The sequence below is a fragment of the Calidris pugnax genome, unplaced genomic scaffold (genome assembly GCF_001431845.1).
Source record: "Calidris pugnax isolate Ruff unplaced genomic scaffold, ASM143184v1 scaffold360, whole genome shotgun sequence".
NCBI lineage: Eukaryota > Metazoa > Chordata > Aves > Charadriiformes > Scolopacidae > Calidris > Calidris pugnax.
Window position 1 is genome coordinate 1,139,679 of NW_015091129.1, and position 25,013 is coordinate 1,164,691.

At 35.9% G+C, this 25,013-nt stretch overlaps 1 protein-coding gene across 2 annotated transcripts in view; it reads right to left on the minus strand.

Annotated features, from left to right (window-relative positions):
- Positions 1-25,013, minus strand: part of ALDH1A1 (aldehyde dehydrogenase 1 family member A1) — a 55,428-nt gene that overhangs the window by 9,694 nt on the left and 20,721 nt on the right. For both annotated transcript variants that reach the window (XM_014958464.1, XM_014958463.1), the window contains 8 exons: positions 16,701-16,805; positions 12,324-12,464; positions 8,816-8,945; positions 7,687-7,748; positions 5,385-5,513; positions 2,423-2,536; positions 1,095-1,197; positions 359-543 (listed from right to left, as the gene is read on the minus strand). In XM_014958464.1, coding sequence (XP_014813950.1) covers positions 359-543; positions 1,095-1,197; positions 2,423-2,536; positions 5,385-5,513; positions 7,687-7,748; positions 8,816-8,945; positions 12,324-12,464; positions 16,701-16,805 — 969 coding nt within the window. The remainder of the gene's footprint in view (positions 1-358; positions 544-1,094; positions 1,198-2,422; positions 2,537-5,384; positions 5,514-7,686; positions 7,749-8,815; positions 8,946-12,323; positions 12,465-16,700; positions 16,806-25,013) is intronic.

The following is a 25,013-nucleotide window of genomic DNA, read 5'->3' on the forward strand; positions in this document are numbered from 1 at the left end:
TTTCCTCAAGCTACCCACTTACGGTGGCACTATTTGAATATAACATTAGTAATCTTTGACATAGATGATCACACTTGCTCTTTTACAGCAGTTGCATTGCAGGTTTCTAAAAGCATTTCAGTTCTATATTATTGTTCTGATTCCATAGTAAAAGGAACTACAAAAGAGAAAGAAGTCTCACCCTTAGGCCTGTGATAGAGCACAAACAACCGTCACTCCAGTTCTCCCCTGCCGGTCCCCTAGACTAACCACTATACAATTGTACTTCATCGTGACACTAATGCAACAATAGTTTTAGCAGTATATTAAACTGTGATGTCATGTCACAATTATATGGAAAGTACATAACATTACTTACTTGAGGGCCTTGCTGTACACCAGGCAACAGAGGATTCCCAAGAGTATACTTCTTTGCTCGTTCAATGCTCCGGCGAACGAACTCATCATAAATAGGCTCTTCCACAAAAATCCTAGATCCTGCTATACAACACTGTCCCTGGTGGTAGAACAGACCAATATGTGCAAATTCCACAGCGGTGTCCACTGCAAAGAAATGTAGAGTTCATCAGGTCATAAATTGAATGGTCACATCATAAATTCTTCACAGACCTTTATCACTGTATCTCCTTTCCCCCTTTAGCACTTTTTATTTTATGGCCCTTTAAAACACAGATATTCATCCATGGACTTAAGTCCAAAAACTACTCTTATCAAAGGTGGCATGGTACACCTAGACAAAGAGACATTCAGCTGTTCTATGTGAAATGTAGATTCAACATGTTTTGCCCTATCAGCAGTACCAAGAGAAAATTCATAAACCTGCACAAGATCCATCTAGCTGCTTTTTGTTCTGCATTCATGGTCCATTAGGATGATCTTTAACTACAGTAAGGGTGGACAGATGGTCAGAGGTTCGTATCCATTCAGGAGCTAACAATTTTTCGTGGCAATCTAACTTGAAACTATGGCATGACCAGAACACCTTAAAAATTACTCCTTCATTAAAAAAATACAAATAATTTACTGACAAAGAAAAGAAAAAGAACATGGGAATTGCAAAAGGAGAGGGTTTATATAATAAAAATGCTACTAACAGTCTGCATCCGCAAATATAATGTTAGGACTTTTTCCTCCAAGTTCCAATGTAACTCTCTTCAGATTGCTCTTCCCTGCTGCTTCTTTAATCAGTTTGCCAACCTAAAATGTAGGGAGAAGACAGCTTCATCTCAAAAAGTTTATTCTGACCTCAATAACACTTCTCTGAGTTCCTCCAAAGTGAAAATCAGTTCACAGTTGTCTACTATCCCAATATTTTTAGAAATTAAAAATAATAATAAAATAATAAATATATACATAAAAAATATATATAAGTAATAATAATAAAAAATAATATCTGCCTTTCTCTGTCAGCCTTCCTGCCTTTGTTTCTCACTGCTAAATTTCATTGTCGAAAGAAGAGGACTGTCACCAAAGTCTATGAATACACCTTCTGGTCCACCTGCCATTGGAGGGACAGGGGCATTGGGAATTGTAGTTGTTACTGTCCATTTGGAACATCTATGGGATATTTCTAAGATGTTGGGGTCTTGGGTTGGTTAGTTTCCCTGTTACTTTAAAACTAATGGTTTCTAAGAGTAAATACAGATCTTGTACTCAGCGCATACTGATCTTTGACACGAGACAGTGATATTTATCTTGGGAGTGTACATCCAAAAAGTTAAATGACCAGTTGGCAGCTCTTTGATGTGGCATACATGCACAGATACAATATAATGTACTGTGTTAAGGATATAGTGATATAATGCCTGCACTGAGAAATACCCAACTGTATCACTGACACTTCTTCAGAGAGAAGGTTAGGGAAAATTAGCAGTGACTTCCCTTCCAATTATTAAACTGATAAATATTCAAATACACTTCTAACACTACCCAGATGATCATCAGTATCATTCAAATACTAAAAAGCCAACACCTCACTTAAGTGTTTGCAGAACCAGCAATGAGATTTCTGAAGTACCCTCCTACAATCCTGTTAATAAAATTAAAGAGAATGGAGCACAGCCTGTTTCAGTTTTTGCATTTTTAAAAATAATTATTCTTAAAAAAATGAAGTAAACAGGAAGTTATGAAAACATTTTCTTTTTAGAGGAGAAGACTTAAAATAGCCTTGGTATACTAGAACCTATTGTATCTCATGGAGTGCCTTTGTTTGAAGGGCTTTCCTGTAATACAAACATTGTTTAAATATGTTCAAAGTTAATAGTAACCAACAAATCATTAAACAGACTTTGTTTAACAAACCAGAAGCCAAAAGAAAGAAAGAAGTTAAAATAGTTACATAGACCAAGTTAGACATTAAATCATTTGTGGGAATCAGAGGGGCACAGTTCCTGATTATATTTTCTTGCATTCATTATAGTACCTCTGTAGAGCCTGTGAAAGCTACTTTATCTACATCCATGTGGTGAGAAATTGCTGCTCCAGCGGTAGGTCCAAAGCCCGGCACAATGTTCACAACTCCAGGTGGAAATCCTGCCTGAATTGGAAGAGAGAACCCTGTAAATTTGGGAAGGATAATGACTAGAAGAACGTATCATATAGTCTTACTTCCCTTTTCAGTTCTCCAGCTACCTTTTCTCAGGCATACAGTTATTCTCAACCCTAGAGCCCCAAATGTGTTCATTCTTGCATGATTTATGCCCTCTTTTCCTCACTTTTATCATAGGCTATAGAACTGGCTTTTTTTAATAAAAAACAACAAACATTTGCTTTTAGTTTTTATTCATTGCCATTGATAAGGAATAATATTATTTTTTCTTTTCTCCCTATTGGATGTGTAAAGAAAAAGATTGCTTAATTTCATGTTTGCTTCATCAAAGCTATTTGAATCTTCCTGTGTGCTTGCTGACTTCTACTCATCGTCCCTCATGCTAGATGGAATTTAATCCATGACCTGCTGACTTCACTGAAATTCCATTAAGAAGGATGATGTAAATACTACTTCAAACTCAACATCTTTGTTTATTCTTTTGGATGTGGGTTGAAAGTAGAGAGTGGGCAACATGAGATTGTACAGCACAGAAGGTCCAGATCATCTACTAAACATAAGAAACCTGATTTCCTGAGATATGCACATTTCCAGTATTTTTAAATTTTCTATTTAAAGAGGCTTTTCTTGTGGGCCAAATCAAACCTACTGTTTCCCACCAATTCTATATTAGTTAATGTTCCATTCATAGGCAAAATAAGTTATTTTCTTCCAACAGCTTGTCAGGAAAACTTCCATGGATGTGTGAAGTGCAACTGGATTTCCTGTGGGTTTATAAAGCGGCTACAGGATCTCAATGGCACTTACGAAGCAGAGCAAACATGGAAGTAAAAGAACAAAATGATGCACCTCCTGTATTACCCCTTAAATTAGTCTCTTTTTAGCATTAAACAGGACTTTGGAATTACTTGCAAACGTTTTATTTTCATTCAGAAAATAGGGAATTTCAGCTGGTGTGTGACAGCTCCTAAACATCATTCCCTGCCTTATGGACACCAGACAATTACTTATGTTCAAGCAACTTCAGTTCCTTGCAGGTTTATGATCAGATATGCTCCATCAAAACTTTTTATGCTTATTTAATATTCTAAATTAAAGTTTACCCTGGAACTGATGAGGTGATGAGGTTCTTTCTATTTGCTTAGCATTGTGTTTCATACTTAATTCGTAGAGAAAAGTATGAAGAATATTATTTATGGGAATATTTCATGCTGTGTTACTATGGATATTTAATTTCCACATTTATATTAGAAGTTATTCTCTACGTATTAGCAAAGAAACCTTGTGAGGACTATTAAAAAAGATAGTGAAGATCACCAAAAGTTAATAATTTTTTTTTTTTTTTTTAACGTGAACACTTGAGAATTAGAAAGTTAAAGTAAATCTTCAGAAGGTTTCACAAAAAATGTCTAAAGAAGCTGCTGAAGTGACCACTGAGGTTTTGATCACTGTCAGGGATTTGGTCATCGACTTCATTTGGGTAATCCACCTGTAATTTGAACTCAACTAGATTTGGGTGAATAAATGTTGAAGGACTTGATAAGATAAATATTTGCCTGTTTTAAAGTTCCACAATATCCACTAGGTAATACACCAAATGCATTAAACAATTATATATTTAAGCTTCTTATCCAGTTGAACACAATGAATGGGTAGAATGAGACTCATCTTGCCTTTTACTAAAAATACTCTGGTGTTATAACAGTAACTACCACTCTGTAACTGTTGTAAGTGTGCATACAAAGATGACCACTGATCACATTTCCACTTATGAGCTGAGGAAATCAGAATATCAGAACACATATTTCATTAAACTTGGAGCAGAACTGAGTTAATTTCCATGAAAAGTTATTTTTTTCAGAAAAATATACTTTCTGATATTTAAAGTTAAAAATTAATAGAGAAGGTATTTCTGATGTATTTTTTAAAAGCAATTCCTCCTCTGTGATATTATCTAACAGCATTTACTATGTGATACTCCTTCCTGGTAGTCATTTAGTTTCTGTGAAATATTAACACATAACGAGTCAGTATGCTCTGCTGAATCATTGTTTTGAAGCAGAATAATAAAATGTGCCAAGTCATTTTCGTTAACTCTCTGCAAGGTTACTGTGGTGGTGATTATTGACATCTGTGCCAGCTTTTCAAACATGTTAGATTACATTTGTTGATTTTATTGGGAAGCAAGATAGCTGAACTATTTAACTGTTCTTCATTGGGTGTTTGCTGGCCTAGGCACAACAGTCAACGTAACTTTGGAGATACTGGAGAAACTACCATGCTCCTTGTGTCAAGAGCACAAAGTGTATTCTCCCAGTTTCTGTGTGAAGAGAGTTCAGAAGTTTGGCAGCAGTCACCAGTTCAATTTTACATCTCCCTGTTAATAAAAAACCCAGGTGGATGAAAGGCTTGTTCAGTTAAAAAACAATAATAATTAGCTGCACAAACAGGTCCTTTCTGTGATAACTATGTTAATATAGTAATTGCCACTGAACTCTAAGTACTCTGCTCTTGACTCCTCATTTACTTTTGACTTTGAAAGGTTCTGTGCTTTTGTAATACAAATATGTTTGCCAAAGAATTAAGTTTACTAAATTGCTATGGTGGATTTTTTTTTTTGTGTGTGGGGGGTGGGTAGGCTGAAAGATATGCATGCTTTTGCCCTGGATTTGCTTCAGTGGTTTACAGTAAGGTAAGCTCCATAGTACAAGGCTAGACATGCAAAGAGAAGTACTTGCAGAGGACAGTCTGGCTTATATTACCTCTGTGGCCCTTCAGCTTCACTATGTTCTTAGATTTCTGAGAAAGGCAAAAATCTCTGTTGTTGCCGACTTACCTCTTTAATTAAGGATCCCATGTAAAGGGCAGTCAGTGGAGTTTGTTCTGCTGGTTTGACCACTACTGTGTTTCCACAACAAAGGGCAGGAGCAATCTTCCAGATGAACATAACCAATGGGAAGTTCCACTGAAAGACAAACGAGAAGGTGTATCCTATTTCTCATGATCACCAAAATGCTTTCTGTTTTTTCTATGATAATAACACAAATTGTCAACTGGGTGGTTGAACAGTTTGTTGAACTCTCTTTAGAATGAAGACATTTTGCAAAAAGCAACTGACAATCTGTGTTATACAAAGACCAGTGATTTTGGTGTATGTGAGTCCAAGGGATTCAAAGTTTTCGTTAAGACCTCAAGAGACAATAAGTGTACTCCTCTAAGAAAGCCTTACAGAAAGTTGTTGGACTAGTGGTGAAATCGGAATTTTTGCTATCTTAAATGATCACATTCATCAGCAATTCAGTTTTCTAAGAGAAAAATCATAGAATCATAGAATGGTTCAGGTTGGAAGGGACCTTAAAGATCATCTAGTTCCAACCCCACTGCCATGGGCAGGGACACCTCCCACTAGACCAGGTTGCCCAAAGCCCTATCCAGCATGGTAATTATCAAATGGTAATCACATGTAACGCTGCCCCTGCCCTCTTCCCTGGACGTTTCACTGGCAGCTGGATGGCAGGGCAACTGACTCCTTTGGATCCCATATTCAGTATGAGGAACAATGTTGCTGGGGAAAAATGATTTGCCCCTTTGAGAATATTTCTAATAGTTTTGGAAGCATTGAGCCCATGAGCCTCATTACAAAAGATGCAGTGTGCAAAAAAACAAAAGTGGGGAAAAAGGCCGTTAACAGTCTTACCTTAACAAAAGTGGGGAAAAAGGCCGTTAACAGTTACCTATCATGTCAGAAAGGCTTGGAGGAGGACATGTTCTTTATCTGTCTCCTTATCTCATTTCATTCTCACCCCATCACCAAAAATTACAGGAGCACAAATAACACAAAGTAAGGGATTACAGGGTTTTCTGAATCTTCATCATTAAAGAGGAACTGTGTGAGTGGGAGGGAAATGGAACTGCTGAGCTAGGAAAAGTGTTTTGTGACATTCAAATAATCCACAAATTTTTCAGTTTATGTGAAAAACTCCAACTTGTTGAGTTCACATTTCAATGAAGTGGAAATCAAGATATACTCAGAAATCTTCAAACATTTTATAAAGGAAGTCAGTGTTTGTACTAACTGCTTATACTTCCAGAACGCATTTTTTTTTTAAAGTGGCCACATCTAGTCTTCTAGTGGTCTAGTTCTTTAGCACATCTTGACTCTGAGTGCTTTACTTGAAATACCCTGTGCCGAACATATAAGAGAGTCTAAACCAGCAGATCCCCAAGTATGAGGCCGGATACATATTCCAGTTATGTTCTCTAAATCAACGTGGTGTTAAAAAGCTATAGCACCTCTTCAAGCTTAACTGAAAGACATCAGGAACATGTGTGGGATGCACATGCCTGAGCAAACCTGATAGACAAGCCAACTATTTCAGCATCTGGTTGTCAAGCAGGTCAGGTCAGGCTGCCCACAGCTACCATGCGCAAAGAGGTGGGTCGATTGAGAGTGTTTAGTACCTATAACCATTTTCACAACAACCCATTAAAGATATGTAGACCTCATAAATAAGTTTAAAAGTTGAGTTCCTCAGTGTTTTAGATGTTCAGACTCAGGCAAACTTTTTGAATCTTCACTTAAAATAAGTGACTTCAAAACTGGGCATTTAGAGACACTCTGAACAAGAGCTTGGGAACGTAGGGCTTAGTATCGTTGTGCTTATTGGACACATTGTTTGTGTTGTTACTTGTACCATCTACATGGTGAATGACTCTTAGTCATAAGCAAAGATCCAGCTGTCTGGGTGCTATACAGAGCGGAACAGACATTCCAGGTCCTAAAAAGCTTATTGCTAATAGGCTGTAAATATTGCTCTCTCCTACTTGTTTATTACTAATTCTTTCAGTTCCAGCAAAAGACAATCCTGTCTTTCAAACTAATCCATCATTTAACTTTTTGAGATTTATTTTCCCTCCATATACAGGGAGAACAGAGATGAGGCTGGACTGGACTGACTCATCAAAAACTCTATGTTGCACAATTTGATGAGTTCTCAGGATAGTCTCTGTCTTTTAGGATTTGAAAGTTTCCAATTGGTAGTGATTCATAAATGCACTTGCATAGACAAAATTTCAAAAGCATTTCCATTTGTAACAGTAAAATTTCTGTTTTACATTTTTGTAAGGCTCCAACTTACAGGAATAATTTGGCCACAGACGCCAATAGGCTCATGTCTTGTAAATGTAAAAAAGTTTCCATCTATGGGAAGAAGAAATAAATTAGAAGTTCAGAAAAAACATTTGTGAGAAACATTTAAATCAGGAAGAAGATAAAGTTGGATACTAAACTTAGCTGGATACAATTTTACTTATAAATGATATTTTCAAAATGTTAACTATGCAAAAAAACAACCATAAAGTACATCTGGATCCAATATCTGCTTTCTTTATAGCTCCAAGGTTTGATTCTGCCAGTCTGACTGACTTTCTGCAGTGATAACCCCGCTTCTCAATATGGTATGCACAGCACACCAATGAGCATTCCTCTTTTCTTTTTCTTTTATCACCTTTGTTTTCGGAAAGTGCTCTTTCAAAAACTACTTGCAATCCTAGGTACATATCAGACATTTTTTTAATATTTGATCATAGCTTAAATCAAATCCATTAAGTATAAAATTCTCTTTGATTCGAATAAACATGTGTTCCATTAAGCCTAGGATAGAGATCTATGTGATGCAAAGAAGTTGGAAGTATTTATCACTCTAGTTTTCCTTAATTCCTTCTTTATTACCATTCTTTTCTTTGTCCTTCTGAGAGAACGAAGCTAGAAACAATGTTTTCATAGAGCTGCTTAATGGGAGAGGGAAGGGAATGAAATTTCAGCAAAATAAAGGAATGTTTCCTCATTCCTATCTCTTAATACTCTTCTTAATACATTATCCAATAACTGAAACAAATATTACTTTTTGCGTTAATCTTAGCTTTAGTAAGCAAATACCTGGTTTTCATTACTGTACCATTGTATAAATTATATGTTGCTATGCAAGAATAACCTACCAGACTTCTTAGATGTACATACAGGCTAAAATCTTTTGGTTAATAAACAGTACGTATTACTGGTGTATAGAACAAGAAATAAATGTGAATAACTGCAGTAAATGCTTAAAACAAACACTATGCTAAATCTTAAAGAACCTATATTAAGAACTATCCAAAATATTTTCCATCTGAGACACTTTTTGTGTTGCACAACTTTTAGAAAAAAATATTTTTTTACAGATAACATTGGCTTCAGTCCTGTACTTTTGTTATCTCAAAACTACTCACCCATTGGAACAGTACGCCCATGGATTTTATCAGCCCAGCCTGCACAGTAGCGTAACGTTTTGATACAGGCACCTAAATCCATTAGGTAGGCAGTGGAAAAGAGTTTCCCACCATCAATGGCTTCCATTGTCTGCAGACAAAAGCAATTACAAAGTTAATATCAAATATTGATAATGGTTCTTATGCTTGTACTTTGTCACCTAGCTTTTGGTTGTTCAGTTCAGAGGTTCTCAGCTTTAGCACAAACTTTTGGATTAACTCCACTCTGAAGGATACTTAACATTTGAAAAACCCAAGGTAGCAATTTACAAATGAGAAATTTTCATGATGGTTTGTTCACAATGGGCTGTGCAAATAACGTGATCATGGCACATTTGTATGTTAAGAAGTTCTGAAAAAACAATAACATTCCTCCCATCTGAGTCAGTTACACTGTTCTTGTTTATCTTACATATTTTACAAGTGTAGATGAAGAAATCAGCCAGGAATCTATGCAACCAACTGATGCAAATAAAATGAGTGGCCTCCTTCAGCCTATTTGCATTGACACCCAAGGTAGGCAGTAGTTTCCTGGAAATTCACTGTCGCATTGACTTAGGATCTTGTGGTTTTTAATTATTAAGGAACACCTTTCTAGGCACTTAATTAGCAACTTATATGAGGAAGAAGACTCAAAGCATAGAATAAAATACTGCAAATATACATTGAGTGTTTGGTGTGAAAAGGAAAGATGTGCACCATCAAGAACCTTTAACTTAGCAAAATTCAATATGACAAATAAACATTTACACAGAAGCTTTTATTGGCTAACTACTAATTGAGTTAACTAACTGGTCCTATTTGAAGCCAGGCCTGATTCTCCGTAGCATAGTTCTCCATTCCAGGCAGATACAAACCTTGAGAATAATAATAAGCAAATATTCATTCAACATTACAACTTTTCAGTTGATCAATTCTGTTCCACCCACAGTGCTTTAATGACCCACAGAGACACCAGTCCTAAATAGGGTTGATTTCCCGCCAAATTTGGGACTGTAGTTTGGATTTATGCCAATAAATCTAATACCCCTATATTGTTGGGACATCTAGTTAAAGACCATTCTTAAGTTCTTAAGTAGTGTCAACATCTTTTTGACAGTGTTGGAGTTTTTTGTACACTTTCAGCTTTGTGAACAATCCTGTTAGGATGCTTTATAGGAAAATCCCTAACTACAGTGTCAAGATCTAGTCAGATCTTAGAAATACTTCTAAATTCTAAAATTCTTTTCTAAATTAGTTATTCTGTATGTCTAAGGTGCTTTAGCATTTCAGGCTGAGTTTGCAGGCTGACCCTGCAAGCATAAACACCTCCCCTGCGAAGTCTGCAGTTATAGTTAACTGGACACATTGCAGATATAACACCTGGGAAGAGAACAAAACAAACGCAGAAGGCAGCAATGCTTGATAGCTTTTAGCAGCAAGGAACTGATTAAACGAGATACGCCTTTGTCATTCCAGGCAATATATCTGGCACTGTGTTGTCCTGTGTGGACAAGTGAGAATATCCTTTCCTGGCGTCAAACTTATGAACTCTATAGCTTTGAACATCACAACAGACTGGAACATAAGAAAAAAAATTCTCAATAGCTCTTTCAGTAGCCTGCTTGTACTTATTCTTCCAGTAGGATACCTATAGGGTTGTTGAGCCTCTGGAGCTTAAGGAGAGGCACCTTACCATTATGTGAAACACTGAAATGGAATAATTTTGATCCTGGCCAGATGTACGAATATAGAAAAATGCATTTACAATGAGCTTAGGGTTCTATTTTGACCACTAGTGTTTACAAGGTTACTTGCTATTCTACAGCACTAGTTCTGCAGTTAGGATAAGCTGTGAGTGTAGAAAATCTCTCTCCATTTTGAAGGTCTGGAAAGCATTTAATTGAAAAGCATTTTATATAAAAGGGAAAAGTTGTCTATAGTGTAAGTAAGCTGTAGAAAATAAAAACAGTCAGTAAAATAGAAAATTGGGAGAGGTCCCAGAGAAAGAAATACTTTCATATTTTGAAAATGGCAAATGGGAACACAACCTGAATGCTTCAACTTTCCTGTAGAAAAAAAACTATTTCTCTATCCTCTTTGCATGTGTAATATCTTAGGTTGTACAATAAAGAAGTAAATACCAGCTTATCCAGTATTTAACTGACAAGAGAACATACTTTTCCTATTAAAAATTTAACTCCCTTAAAATATGTCTCAGTGCCAGTAAATCTGCTCTTGTTACAGACACAAGTTATAGCCACCCAAGTTTTCTTCTGAAAAACTAGGTGATCATTAGTCCCTATCAAGGCGACAAAATTCATTTAGAAAAATAATTTAGGTGAGGAAAAGTATAAATTTGGAAGTTGCAGACTTTGAAGTTCAAGGAAATAATGTCAGTTCCTTTGAAGTTTCATTTTTCTTTTAAAAACCTGTTGGGGATGGATGCAAGTGTCTTCCTATACTGCAGCCATAAGGACAGTAGAGTGGACAATAGATTCTTTGCAGGTTTTAGATATTTTGAAGATTTAAGTTTTATGAACTTATCAGTGATGTGAATGTAGCTAATGGCGAAACACTTCAAATTGTGACTCGATCAATCTGAATGGCGATCCTGAGTGTTGGATACTGCTTTCCTGCTCTCTTAAATTTTAACACTGTTTGGCAGAAAACCAGGGTTCATCTTCAGGATAGTGCAAACAACTATCCTGCCTAAATATTAATTCCAGAAGGGGCATGAAACAACAAACTTGTCATCTTAATGATAGCATCATATGTGGAGTTTAAAACAACAGTGAGGGGTACTACCCTCTATCAAATCAGTGATACATTTCTTTTCTAAATGTTTGTTGTTGCCTCAGTGCACAATCAGTAGGTGTTGGTGCTGTAGCCTATGTGTCTGCTGTTAAGAGTGGTAAAATGACCAACACAGAGTAGGTGGTAAAGGCAGGAGACATTCCCCACCCCATGTATTCTTCCTACTGATAAGTAATTCACTGCTGCTTTTGGTTCTGGTTCTGGTTTTTCACTCATTGCCAGTTGCAAGCTGTAGTTAATGAAGGACCAGTGCTAACAAAATACATAGGCATGAAATTCAAAATTTCTTCCAGTTTTGACTTCTATCACCTGTAAGACCCGAGCCAGGTTTTGAGTTTAGGCCTTGATTCAGGCCTTGGTTTAGTGAAGTGTTAAGGTGGTCAATGTTAGTGTGTCCTTAAGTATCAACAGTTGAAATTGTATCAATTGTGGATGGCCTAAGTGTCATCTTAAAGCTCATCAAATACTCAAGTACTTTGTGGATGTGGGGTATTAGTAGACCAGAGTGCAAGCCAGGTTAATAAGGTCCATTTGCAATACTGTAGAAACAGAAGTATTGAGACAGCCTGACTTTCCAAGGATTGAGTATGTTACGCTTGCTTGCTTATATCTTTCTTTAAAAATCAGGACATAGGCTTTTTTCCCAGACTTTTTGTTCATGTATCAGACTCACCGCTAAAATCAGCCGATCTCTTTCAACTAAATCAGCTAGTTTATTCAAGAGCCTTCCCCGCTCTGAAGCATCCATTGTACGCCAGGGTGACCCAAGCTCAAAAGCTTTTCTAGCAGCTTTAACAGCCTTGTCAACATCTGCCTGTGGGGAAAACAGAGAAACTTTTATAATCAATAATTGATTCTGTCATCAGTCTTGTTGGTTGTTAAATGTGCAAGGTGCTCTGCAAGATAAATAAGAGACACCAACCCTAATCTAATCAGAATTGGTCCGGTAATGTTAGATACATGGGTAATTTTCTTTCCAACACTTCTGCTAGCATTTCAGCAATGTGAGGTTGTATGAGAAATGGATAGGTTCTCAAAGCTTCTAAAATAAAAACATACTAAGGAATTCCATTTTTAAAATTTACGTTTTCAAACCCTCTGCCTTCTTATGTGTGTAATTGGGGATACACCCACCAATTACACTGCTGATGCAATTCAATCTCTTCTATGTACAAAGAGATGCCCAAATCTGTAAGTTAAATATCTAAGCACTCGATATTATCTAAAAGTATCCAGTGGTATGATGAAGACCAGGTTAGAAAAATCTGTTAGAGTGTTTCATAAAATTTATTATTGAAGAAGACAAATCTATGTATTTATTTTCAAAAGTTTTAAGGAACATTTATTTTAAAATATTTAAGGTATTTAAAATAATTTTAACAACTAACTCATTGACCAGGTTTAAAATGCTACGCCTAAATGCTGTGAACTTTAAGCATTGTCTTTGCATGAAACAAGATAATTCATCAGTGCATTAATGTTTTTTATAGCATAATTTATTATTTATCATTTGGTTTTTCCTAAAGCAGGAAAATCTACAATTAATTATATGAAACTCTTTTCTGTGTAAGGGTGTTCCAGGATACAAAAACCCAACTAATAATCTCTTGAGAAATGGCTTTTGGTACTTGGAATTTTTCCATATTTCACAATTTGTATAAAAGTTTTCTAAGGAAAATAATAATAATAAAATAGGGGGTTTATTCTATTTCTTTATTAGAAATTAAAGATATATTTCAAGGAAAAAAAAAGAGGAATCTATACATGGCAGATTTCCCTGAGCAATTTGCATGCATTGTTTAAAGGATTTCTTTCAAACATTTTTTTTTTTTTTCTGTACTGCTGATTGCCAGAATAACCTCAATGCAAATCACCATTGAGGTTAACTAAGTCAGCAAAGTTAACTAAGTGAATCCCAAAGTCAATTGTTCGGAACCGGATCTTGAATCTTTAACTGAAGTTGGAAGCCAACAACTAATTTTTAAAAGCCAGGAATGAGGTGAGTGAGTGACTTGGAAAACCCAGCACAGATGTGCTAGACAGGAGACCCACAGAACTTCCCAGAGTTCTTTCCAGGAAATTTTGGAAAAAGAGAGAAAGGATGTCTACAAATAGCACAGTCATTACTCTAGGCTAATAATGACCAATCACCTATCTCAGGTAGCTGCAATTTACCGGATGAAAAAGAATTATTTTTCTTCAGAATCTGTCAGAATGTCATCAAATATCTCATCACTTATTTGAGACCTGGAAAACCATATTCAATGAATATTTAATTAATTCTATTTTTTTCTCATCTCTTTCTAGCATAACTGTGCTACAGCTTTGCAATATGGTTTAGGGTGCATGCCTTGGCCTTTACTGGAAATGAACTAGCAAAAAACATGTCATACTTATGTGAATGATGTAAATTAAAACTAAATACAGTGGCAAGTGTTCTTTCTACTACAAGCGCAGAAATAGTTTAAGCCAAGAAAAGATTATATAAAGCTAATATAGGGCTGTGAATGAAAAGGAAAAAAAAATGTTCTTCAACTGTATGAAATTTAATTTGGGTATATAAATCTACACCATGAATATAAAGGCTGATAGCTCCTTCCAGAGCTAGCTTATTTTACAGAAATATATTTACTTTACATCCCACTGACCATTTGTTGAGCTGTTTTATTTTTACTAGGGGCCTTTAGGATTAGCAAATGTAGCTTGAAAGAGCCATCAAACTGAAAGGAAAACAGTTCCCACCCACATATGTGTCTGTCCTTTGTAATCTCACTTGTTTTTTTTAAATACCACTGCAAGGCAGTGTACAGCCCTTTGTCAAGCCTATTGTACACACAAATTAAATTCCTAAAATCTCTTGGCTCATTATCTAAAGACTAGGCTCTAGAATATTAGGTTCACAATGACTGTGTAATTTACTAGATTTGTACATTTCACTTGGCAATTTAGTTAATAGCAGTTGTCATTACACATTAGTTTGCAAAATTATTGGAGAGAAAGCAAACCTGTGTGTCGAACAGTATTATCTCTTTATTTAACAAGTCGTTAGATTGCTTGTAAGGAATGAAAGCTACAAAAAATTCTGAATGGTAAATGAACAGTTGCAGGTCATGAGTAATTTAATTTGAGGATGATCAAATATTGGGCCAGCCTGATCTGCAATGCAATTTGTTTTTTAAACACTGAAAGGAGAATAAGTAGAAGTAGCATTTTACATCAAAAGCTTCTATGGTTCTAGTGGGATACGACTCAGCAGTTAACAGCATGCTTATGAAATGCTTTGGCTGAGAACAAAAAAAATCCTGAAATAATCTCAGTGACTCTGAGCACTATGTACAAGTAACTGGGACTAAAGAAAAGCAAGAAGGCAGCATTTGAAGAACTCATTATTAGATATACGAAATGATCAAAAGCCAGATTCATGCAGACTTTCTCAGCCATCTTTGTCTAATAAAAAGTTTTAAATGGGTCTTCACCATTACCTTCTTAATAATGTGTAGTGACTATTGCTCCTGTGCTAGATGTTTGAGCTGAAGCTTATCAAGAGATTCACAGTGAAATTGCAGAACAGAATAACTATGATTCAATGAGCACAGGATGTTGAATGAACTGGGTTTCTATATATTTCTCAAAGGAGCATTTCATTTCAGAGTGAATCTGTACAGGAAATTAAAATATTCTGAAAGAGATTCTGCTTTTTATATTGGCAGGAAATTTTTGGTGAACTTACAGCACAGATAAATGGCTTACAAGTTTTATAGTAGTTCTCACGGATACAAAGGTGTTTAAAGGACATTTTGCTACTACATTTAAAGCACGCTTATCATACAAATCATTCTAAATATCCATATTTCTTGACTAAAATGAATATCAGATTTCATTTTTTGAGAAATGTGAGAAAATTTTCTCACATTTGGATGTAAAAATTTTACTTTGAAGGGGAAAGTGTTGAAAATGAAATAAATATTTGCAAGAACCAAAAGTGTAATTATAAAAATCATCACTTTTTCTATGCACGTGAACTGGGAAAAAAACATTTATTTCTCATACTTAATTTCTCAGTGTTTATAAAAAACTTACTTGGTCATAGGTTTTAAAACTATTAAAGCAACTTTATCTGTTCTGTTAAAAAAACTAACACCTTTACTTGATAACTTACATTTAAACTATATTGTAGTAGTAGGAAAGTAGGAAAGTTCTTTTCAGCAGAAAAACACATAATATGACAAAAATACAGAGCTGCTTATTTAAGAGCTTCTATTTTCATTATATTTTTGATTATGTGGCATCTCTCTGTAATTTTCAACTAAGAAACCTCATAAATATGAAAACTAAGTGTTTGTTTATAGGTGCCAACTACCTTTTTAGTTCTTCACCTAAATTCACCAATTCAACAAGCTGTAAGGAAACCAGTTTTGGTGAAATTTGTAACTATTTGACAGGTTACCTTCAGCTTCAGAGACTTCATTAGGACTATGTTCCAATACATTTTTCATAAAACCAAATTTTTGAAGGGGGTAGTAATGAGAATACATATTCATAGTTAAAATTCTGATGGTAATGATCATCTTTACAGTCTGTGTGGGAAAATATCCATATTCACCCATTTCATGTTATCTATAATGAAAAGCCTTGTATAAATGTGTAATGAACAGATTACATCACTGTCAGGAGTCAGGAAAAAATAACAAAAAAAAATAGCCCCCAAAAATTAAATTATTAGATGTCATTAATCAAAGATAACAAAAAGAATTGATATTATTAACAAAATATATTTAAAAAATTAAAAATTAACAAAAAATATTTCTTCGGAACTTTCTTCATATGAACAAGGTCCTAAGAATAAAGTGGTTTTTCAGTATCTTCTACAAACAATTTTAAGGCTTCATAAAAAAGCTAAGAATTATGCTTGCAGCAGAAGGTATACGGGATGGGTACATCTATGAGGTGATGTTTTGCATCAGCAGGGACAGATGCTTGTCATCTTCCTGCTTTTAAAATGCAGAATTAAATTTAAAGCTAGAATTAAGAGCAAGAAAGAAAAACCTACCTTGTCACCTTCTTCAACCTCACAGATTTTCTCTTCATTTGCAGGGTTAAAGACTTCAAATTTTTTACCACTGATCGAGTCATGCCACTCATTGTTTATAAATATCTGCAGAGGAAGATACAGTGTAAAAATATCAGTAACATACATATAGCTGTTGTCTGTTATCTGTTTGATTGAATAAATCTAGCTTTCATAACTGAGAGCTGCTTGATTGATACCTGAATTAAAATTGGAATAGCTGTTTCTACGCTATTCTGAAGAGAAACCATGTATGCACTTAACCAGGAATGGCTTTTTAAAATTAACTTAATTTGGAGAAGCAAACTATTTCTCTCCGTGATATTTTCACTTTGTTTCACATCACAAAAAGATGATGTTACAAAGTGGGTCTTCCCTCTCTCAAACTGTGATGTACAAGGGAGGTAACAGCCCAGTCTGACCTACCTAAAACTACCTGGGTTTCCTACACTAATGGGGCTGCTAACAATGGAGGGTCTTTCTATTACAGGCCTCAACAGAAGTAAACCCAATCCTTGGGTTTAGTATATACAGTGCAGGTAGTATCTTGAAGAACACTTCTTTGTTTAGTTTTGCTTTGATTTCTTGTCACTCTTTCCTGCCAAAAAAAAAGAAAAAAACAACAAAAAACCCCTAATAGTATGATTTTCTGAAATTAAAGTCTAGGCTAAAAAAAACCCACCACAGTTAATTGAATGAAACAAACACTGAGGCTGAATAAAAAGAAAGCAAGTATACTTCTGTATTTTCATGTTACAGGGGAAAAATAATTAGGGATTAAGGAGAGGCTCTTTTCTTTTTCAGCGAAGTTCTTTGGCATTGTGGATTGGTGCTTCACTGAATGTAACCCTAATCAAGATTTCACATCAGAAACATAGTGCTCTTAATCTTTTCCAGAAAAAAACAGAATTTACTCTGGTAAATAAAGATAGGAATAATGAATCAAGAGGAAATGGCTGATGTATTCGCCAGAAGTACATTGTTAGCAAACTCAGAGAAGGGCTAGACTGTCCTTGCTGTTGGTAGCTGGTGCATTTCACAGAGACATTCTCTTAAAAACGCTCTTAGCAGCCCAAACTGGGAGAAAAGTTCTCTCATATATAATTGTTACCTTGAGAACAAATTGAATAACTTTATAGATGAAATTTCTTCAGTTGCTAGTTTTCTGTCTGTCCTAATCTTACAAGGAAAGGAGGACTAACCTTCCAGATTGAACCAGCACATACCAAATTGTTTGTACTGGCCAAATTAAAATGTCCAAGAGCTGACAATGAGGGGAATTTCAAGGGTGGCTTATGGGGAGAAGATGACTGGTCCTCAGCTATGCATATAGCTCTATACAACCCAATAGGCCCTAGAAGAAAGTATATGAAAAAGAGTGGCACTTCTGGTCATAGTTTTCAAAGTCTTCTTTTGGAAAAACTATTTGGAGGATCTCAATCTGAATATTTTCACATCACAATGCTGTTATTTGCCAGGAGCTGTAGTATGGATGCTGAAAGTGCGGTTGTGCTGTATTACCATAACCCTGCAGTCAGCCTGTGAATATGGTCATACAAACATACAGCAAATGTGGATGCTGACAGTATATATGGTCTCACAGCTCATGAGGATTACAGTTAATGGTCATGTATATGTGAGGGCTCTTTTCTTTCCCCTCCCTGTCCCAAAGCTTCTCTGCAAAACACCAGGAATTCCAACCTCTCTGGTTTTGGTCTTCAGCACATGATGCAGTTCCTGCTTTTGAAGGGTGAAGCTACTTGCCTCGTATGACTTCAGGATTTGACAAGATGATTCTTGGTTAACCATTTAGCTGTCATTGTTTTACAACCAGTATGATTATGTTCTGTTTAAAGTGATCATAACCATTTAATGTTATTTATTATTTATTCAATAATTTCTATCAATATCCTGATTACCTCCAATATGACGTCATACTGTGTTTTGCAGAGAAGCTTTGGGAGCAGCCATTACTTCTGTAATTTTGATAATTTTTCATACTTTGTTCCAACTCTGAGTATCTCTGTTACACCTCTACACTGAATTCCCTCAGGACCACCACTCTTGATTTTCCAACCTCCCAGACATCACTTAACCAGGTTTACTAATCTGTTGCCTTCATGTAGAACAGCCATATACCAGGAAACCCAGGCCATCATGCATTGCTTGTTTAACTGTTTTCTCCTGACTTTTACCTGACAAAGATGGGAAAAAAATCTAACATAAAATCAAAATAAGCTAAAATAGTACTTTCCTCACTCATGTTAGAGTACCCTGTTCTCTTATAATCTATTTCAAGCTTTTCCTAATGCCAAACTTATAGCTAGCAATTTAGCACAAAAGAACAACAATTGCACAGCAGCTGACCTATACTGAAGTTAATCATAATAGCTTACCCAGCAGCAATGAAATTGATATTCAGAGTTCACATAATAAATGTTAGGAACTGTGTCCTTACTCAAAGATTAAACTTTTATACTGGCTGAAAGCACATTGTGTACTGAATTTACTTTGCATGGCTAGAACAAATACCAGCAATTCTTGATTGCAACATCGCTGGCACTCTTAGAACATGACCTAAACAAAGCAAGGTGGGCATTGTTGTTTCCCATATTGAACTTTTTATGATCCTTTTGCGATATAATAGCCACAGAAATTCAAACCTAAGCCCTTTTGTATGGGGATAAGTAATTGGCAAGGGTACGGTTACAGCTGAAGGAATAATTAGAAATTTGAAATCCTTATAAAGTCAGTCTCATACAAGAATACTTTCTCCAAACACAAAATTCCCACCATGTCTTCTTTGCTTTTGCTATCATTTTTGTTGCCTGTTTGGTATGGCACTTTCCTTCTCTTTAAGGCTCTGGTGTCCTAATTTCAGTTATACTATATATATCCCTTAAAAATATGTCCAAAGAGGGTTTTGGGACTGAACAGTCCTGCATCTCTCTAGGTTTTTGGTTACTGAATATTAATAAGACTCTTTGTGAAATCTGCAGAAATTAGTCTTCTTTTCAATTAAAACAAACAAACAAACCAGGAAATAAAGCACTTCAGTTGTTCCTGAAAAATCAATATTTTTCAACTGTGTAAGGAAAATATGCCACCATACACACTATTCCAAAAAGGTAAATGTTGTCTTTTAAAATAGGCACTTTATAACATTATTAAAATAAATATGATATTTCTGTGTTTTCTTTCATATTAAAGATGATACAAAACAAATCGATTCAGCAATTTTGAAGTGACAGAGAATAAAAAAATCTATTAAAAATATCCGATAATTTAGTTGTAGTTACTAGGAAATTTGATGATATTACACAGCAGTGAAAATTTGGAGGGCAAGCAGAGTAAGGCTAAGGAGCTCTGGGTGACATTTGAGGTACTTATCCCTGTTCACAAACACAAAATAGAACCTGGGCCTTATCCATAGTGCACAATATCTGTTCTACCCTCCCAAAGAGATGCCATCTTTGAGACACTGCTGATGAAATTGTCAAAATGAGTTAACCTTTTATTTCTGACTCTGTGGATTAGCCTAGAAATGAGAGGAAACCTCATTGGAAAGATTGGATACATGGCACAGATGTTGAAAGGAGGAGGCTTTGTTACTACCAAGTGCAGTGTAGGTTGTTCTTTAAAGTGGACATGATATTGTACACAGTCCAATCTTAACAATACCTGTCATCCTCTCTCTAACCATCTCTTCATTCTCTGTCTTCTGTTCAGTGCAGGAATGGGATCCCTACCCAAAGGCACCCTCCCAGTGCATGAGCCCACCTTCTTGCTGCTGATGGGCTGGTGCTCTCCCTTCTCACTCTCTCTCAGTGCCACTGCAATGCTGCGTATGTGAGATCTTGATCGTACTTGTCATCAAGACCATGGCAGCCTCTGACTGGCTGTACTAGGTATTTTGTGCTCAAACTGTTCCTATCTTTAGTGTCACGGCATTTTGACAGACCTTTAGTCACCAGAGCTTAGCTGTGAGACCAACTAGCAGAAAAGATGTGATTTCCATTTCCATTAGGATAAAGCAGAGGATAAAGGAGCTACTCTGCTACTGCTCAGAGTAGCAGGAATATTTAAATAAAAAATAATAAAATACTTTGGGGCAGGTAAATCAAAGCAAATTATTGCTTTGCTTGCAGTTTTTTTGCAGGACAAAGTCAAGACACCAAAACTGCCAGATAAATGCTTTTTGTTACAGAGACCAGGGTTTTAAATCCTACAACCACAGATGTAATGAAAACACAATAGCTTTCAGGGAACAGGTTTTTTGCATATTATTGAAATTGCTCACACTGACTGTCTGGATGGTTGTTAATAAGTGATGAATAGCTTGGTAGTAACTATCCAGGTCAGTAAAAGTATTATCTCTAAATGGATATGGTAATAATTTTCTATTAAAATATTCCTGTATATTTCAGCTTGTTTATATGGGCGCACTGTATAAAGAGTGCCATTGCTGCCTCTGACAATCAGGACTGATGAGCAAACTGCTGATATAACAAAAGCTGCCAGGGAAATAAATATGTAAGTAAGTCCCTGAAAATTTCAGATATGTCATGAATTTGATTATAAGAACATCCACACAAAATTCTGACTGTTATGAATGGGCAAAGTCAGCAGTTAAATGGTTAATATGAAAAAAGCCATCTTTAGTAACTAGCTCCATTGCCAAGAAAAGAGACAAAGTAAAAGGTAAATATTAACATAACACTGCTATGATGTTACAGTATGCCAAATTCATATCTGTCTCTGAAAGGAATATTATCAAAACATACCATTTTTGGAAGTTTTTAAAGTATTTGTTTAAATACTACATTTATTGCACCAAGCAGTATCACCCATAATATTAGTTTAGAGTATCGTTCTTATTAATGTTTCTAATACCATTCCCATTTAGAGCATAACTTCATTATATTAAATATATACACAACACTGTATCAGGGTTGTATAAATCAAACTATCCAGATGTCTTCCGTATGCTAGATAGCAGGCTCGCACATGCAGGTATGAAAGACAGGAAAAAGAAGGAACAATTCAAAACTGACAATGCACGCAGTGTTACCTACTTTGCAGGCAGCTGCACTCATAAATGTGCATGCAGCCACGCTGATTTACTGCTGTGGAGTGTATGCTGCAAACAAACACGACGTGGATCTCTCAAACCAGGCAACATGGAAGTACCAGCCAACAGCGGCAGCCTCTGGTGGTGACTCCCCTGCCCCGCTGAAGAGAAACATTTGTGATCATCTTGCAATAGGTTGCAGTGGTTTGTCTGTCAGGCAGAACTCCACTGCAGCTAAGGGGTTTTTTTTTTTGTGCTCATTTATCAGACACAAATGTGAAAGACCTATGCTTCTGTGGCATGTGCTGTACCGAGGGTTGTCTGTGATGACATGAGACTTAGGGCTGCAAATTTATTCTGCAAGGATTTAGACATGTTGTTGCAGGCATTTTGTAACTGTTATTTCACTGTTATTTTTAGGAAAGGAGACAGTTTTTATTTCAACAACCCCAAGAACTGATGACTTTCAGACTTCTTTGCACTAGAATTAGGAATACAAATTTCTTGTAGATGGAACTGCACACTACTAAAGCTTAGTATTTAAAATAGAGCCCAGGTAACAGGCTATTGCAGTCAAAAAGCCTTTGACAGTCTTTATTTCCCAGTGTCAGATTGCAATAAAGTCTTAATTCTCTGAAATGATTGATTTCAAGTTCAGACAGTTTGATATCAATCACCATTTGAGGTTGAAGGTATCTGCAGGACTACAGTATATCTGTCATTGTTTAGATAGTTGATTTTGTTACTCAAGTGACCTGAGAAGAGAAGAGAAGAGAGAGACAAGACCTTCTCTTTGCTTTTCTCGTTATCCCAGTGCTTTTTTTTTCCCTTCAGTCCTTGAGTATTTTGAAAGGATCATGAGTTCATTATGTAAAGTATCTGCTAGATAGGAAGTGCCATATTTGTGTCTGTGCTGCATGAGGAAAGAAAGTATTTGACTCCAGATAACTTTATCTCAGATAGACAACACCATAGGTACACTGAAATAGATTCTAGGGCCTCTGCATTTGGTGCCATCACCTTGTGAAACATTCTTGCTGCATCTTCCTTAGAATAAATATCCTGGTTTTGTGACTACAAAAGGAGTAAAGTCTGCACAGGGTTTCAGGCCTCAGGGCTTCTATTGAAGTGACTTAAAAGTGTAGTTTAGAGAAGAAAATTAATTTCTGATGTTGCAAATTTCCTCTACATGATCCCATATTCAGCATCTGTTTATAAATTTATTCTCAGTCAGGGAAGAATTTTAATGTAATTAAATTTAATGTAATTCACTATTATGGTAATAAACTATCATCCATACTACAGACATGTAGCCAAGAAAAGTAATAGAACTCTCTAAAATGTGGACTATCCCAAACCTAGCTATTAATTTTAGCTTTATAAATATGGAGTTAAATGTCTAATCTATCTTCTCTTTAGACACCAGAAACGTACAGTACGAGAAAAAGTGTAACCTCTTCCCACCATATATGTGCCCCCAGATAACCTCCAACTCTTGCTATGATAAAGCTTTTCTTGACAATGATGTTCAAGTGAGCCCAGCTTCTTGTTTTGTGAGCTAAAAGCTATCACCAAGTTTCAGCAGCTGCTCAGCTGACTGCTCACAAGCTTTTCTGTGCAGACAGTAAATCAGGGAATGACACCACCAGTGTTCTTTTCAAGGCCAGGAACAGTGAAGAGGCACCAGGGCTGTAGCTGGGCTCCAGCATGCTGATGGCAATTCAGCATGACTCTGGTGAGGTGATGCACGGTGCTGAAAAATTGCTGGCTTCTATTCACACCTGCTTGTATAGATTGTGAGAATCATTCAGATATTCTTGAGTTTGATGGTGGAAGTAAATCTTACTTCCTGCCTGAAAGAGATTGTGGCCCAAGAGGATGTTCATTTCAAGTTCTGTAAGTTCTGATTTACTAGTCCCAAAATACGTCATGAAGTCTCACTCTATTCTTCAAACAATGCAATTCAAATATGTTAAATTATTTAGAACCACTAAAGGTTGAAATTGTAAACTTTGAACAATATATCAATATAGAATACTTGCCATTAAGTCTCTTCTCCCCCTTCCTCCCCCCTCATTTTTACAAAGTTGACATTTGACTAATTTTGACTAATATTTCATGTAACTTTTTTCTCCCCTTGGAATTGTATGCCATTATTGATGCAGGAATTACTTTTTACTGCTGCAATGATCTAATAATCAGAGAGCATACTCTTTCCATTAATTATTTATTTAAACTTCTGATTTGTTAGTTAGTGGCTTTGTATCTACAAGCTGAACTTAAAAAGAGCTTTATAGCTGATAAACTTTCCCTGGATATACTAAATAAATTTTCACGGTTTTACCCCTCATCTTTGTTTCTGAAGTTATTGTAACATATGTGATACTCGCCTACAATTTTTCTTTACTCAGAACAGGAGTGAAGAAAACCCTTCCACGCTTTCTGATACTCCACATGCAGCTTAGTGAGAAAATGTGCTGCTGTTTTCTCTCCCTCATGTAATTTGACAACCTAATAATTAACTAATCTGAGTTTCTCTGATTAAAGGAACACCACAGGGATTAGTGCATGTGAAAGCATCATGACAGAAATCATTTGTCAAACAATCATTGTCTAATTCCTCAGTGTTGACTAAGTAAAGTATTTACTAGTACATTTTTAGCCTGTTACCAACACACATTCAGTTCATTGGAATATCTTTAAAGGAGAACCAGATACGAAACCAAATCAAGATCACTTTGTGGTTCAACATCCAATCCAATTTAGCTGTTTAAAATGCATTCAATTAAATTATCGAATTTCAAATTCCCTGAAGACCACTTAGATTTATGCTAAATGTGAAAGGCATAATCTGAAATGTAACCATACCAACCTATAGATCCATAGACATATGGAAATACTTAGTTAAATGATCTCTGTGAAAGGTCCCTAGTGATCCCTCTCACAGAAAATAAAATAAAGTATTGAGTAAAGAGGATAATCCTTGGAATATCTCCTGCAGACATTTCTTCACATCTTTGTATGGTGGCCGTTGATAATATGCTATAGTAGAAAAGGAGAAAATCGAGTTTCCAGAGCTGAGGGATTTGCTGGTGTCCAAGAAGCTCCAGACAGAAAGATTAATACATCAGCAGTAATTAATGCTTCCCTCATCTTGATCTTTCCAACATAACTAGTCAAAACAATCCCACACCCCGTGTTCTAACTTGTATGGGACAGGAGAG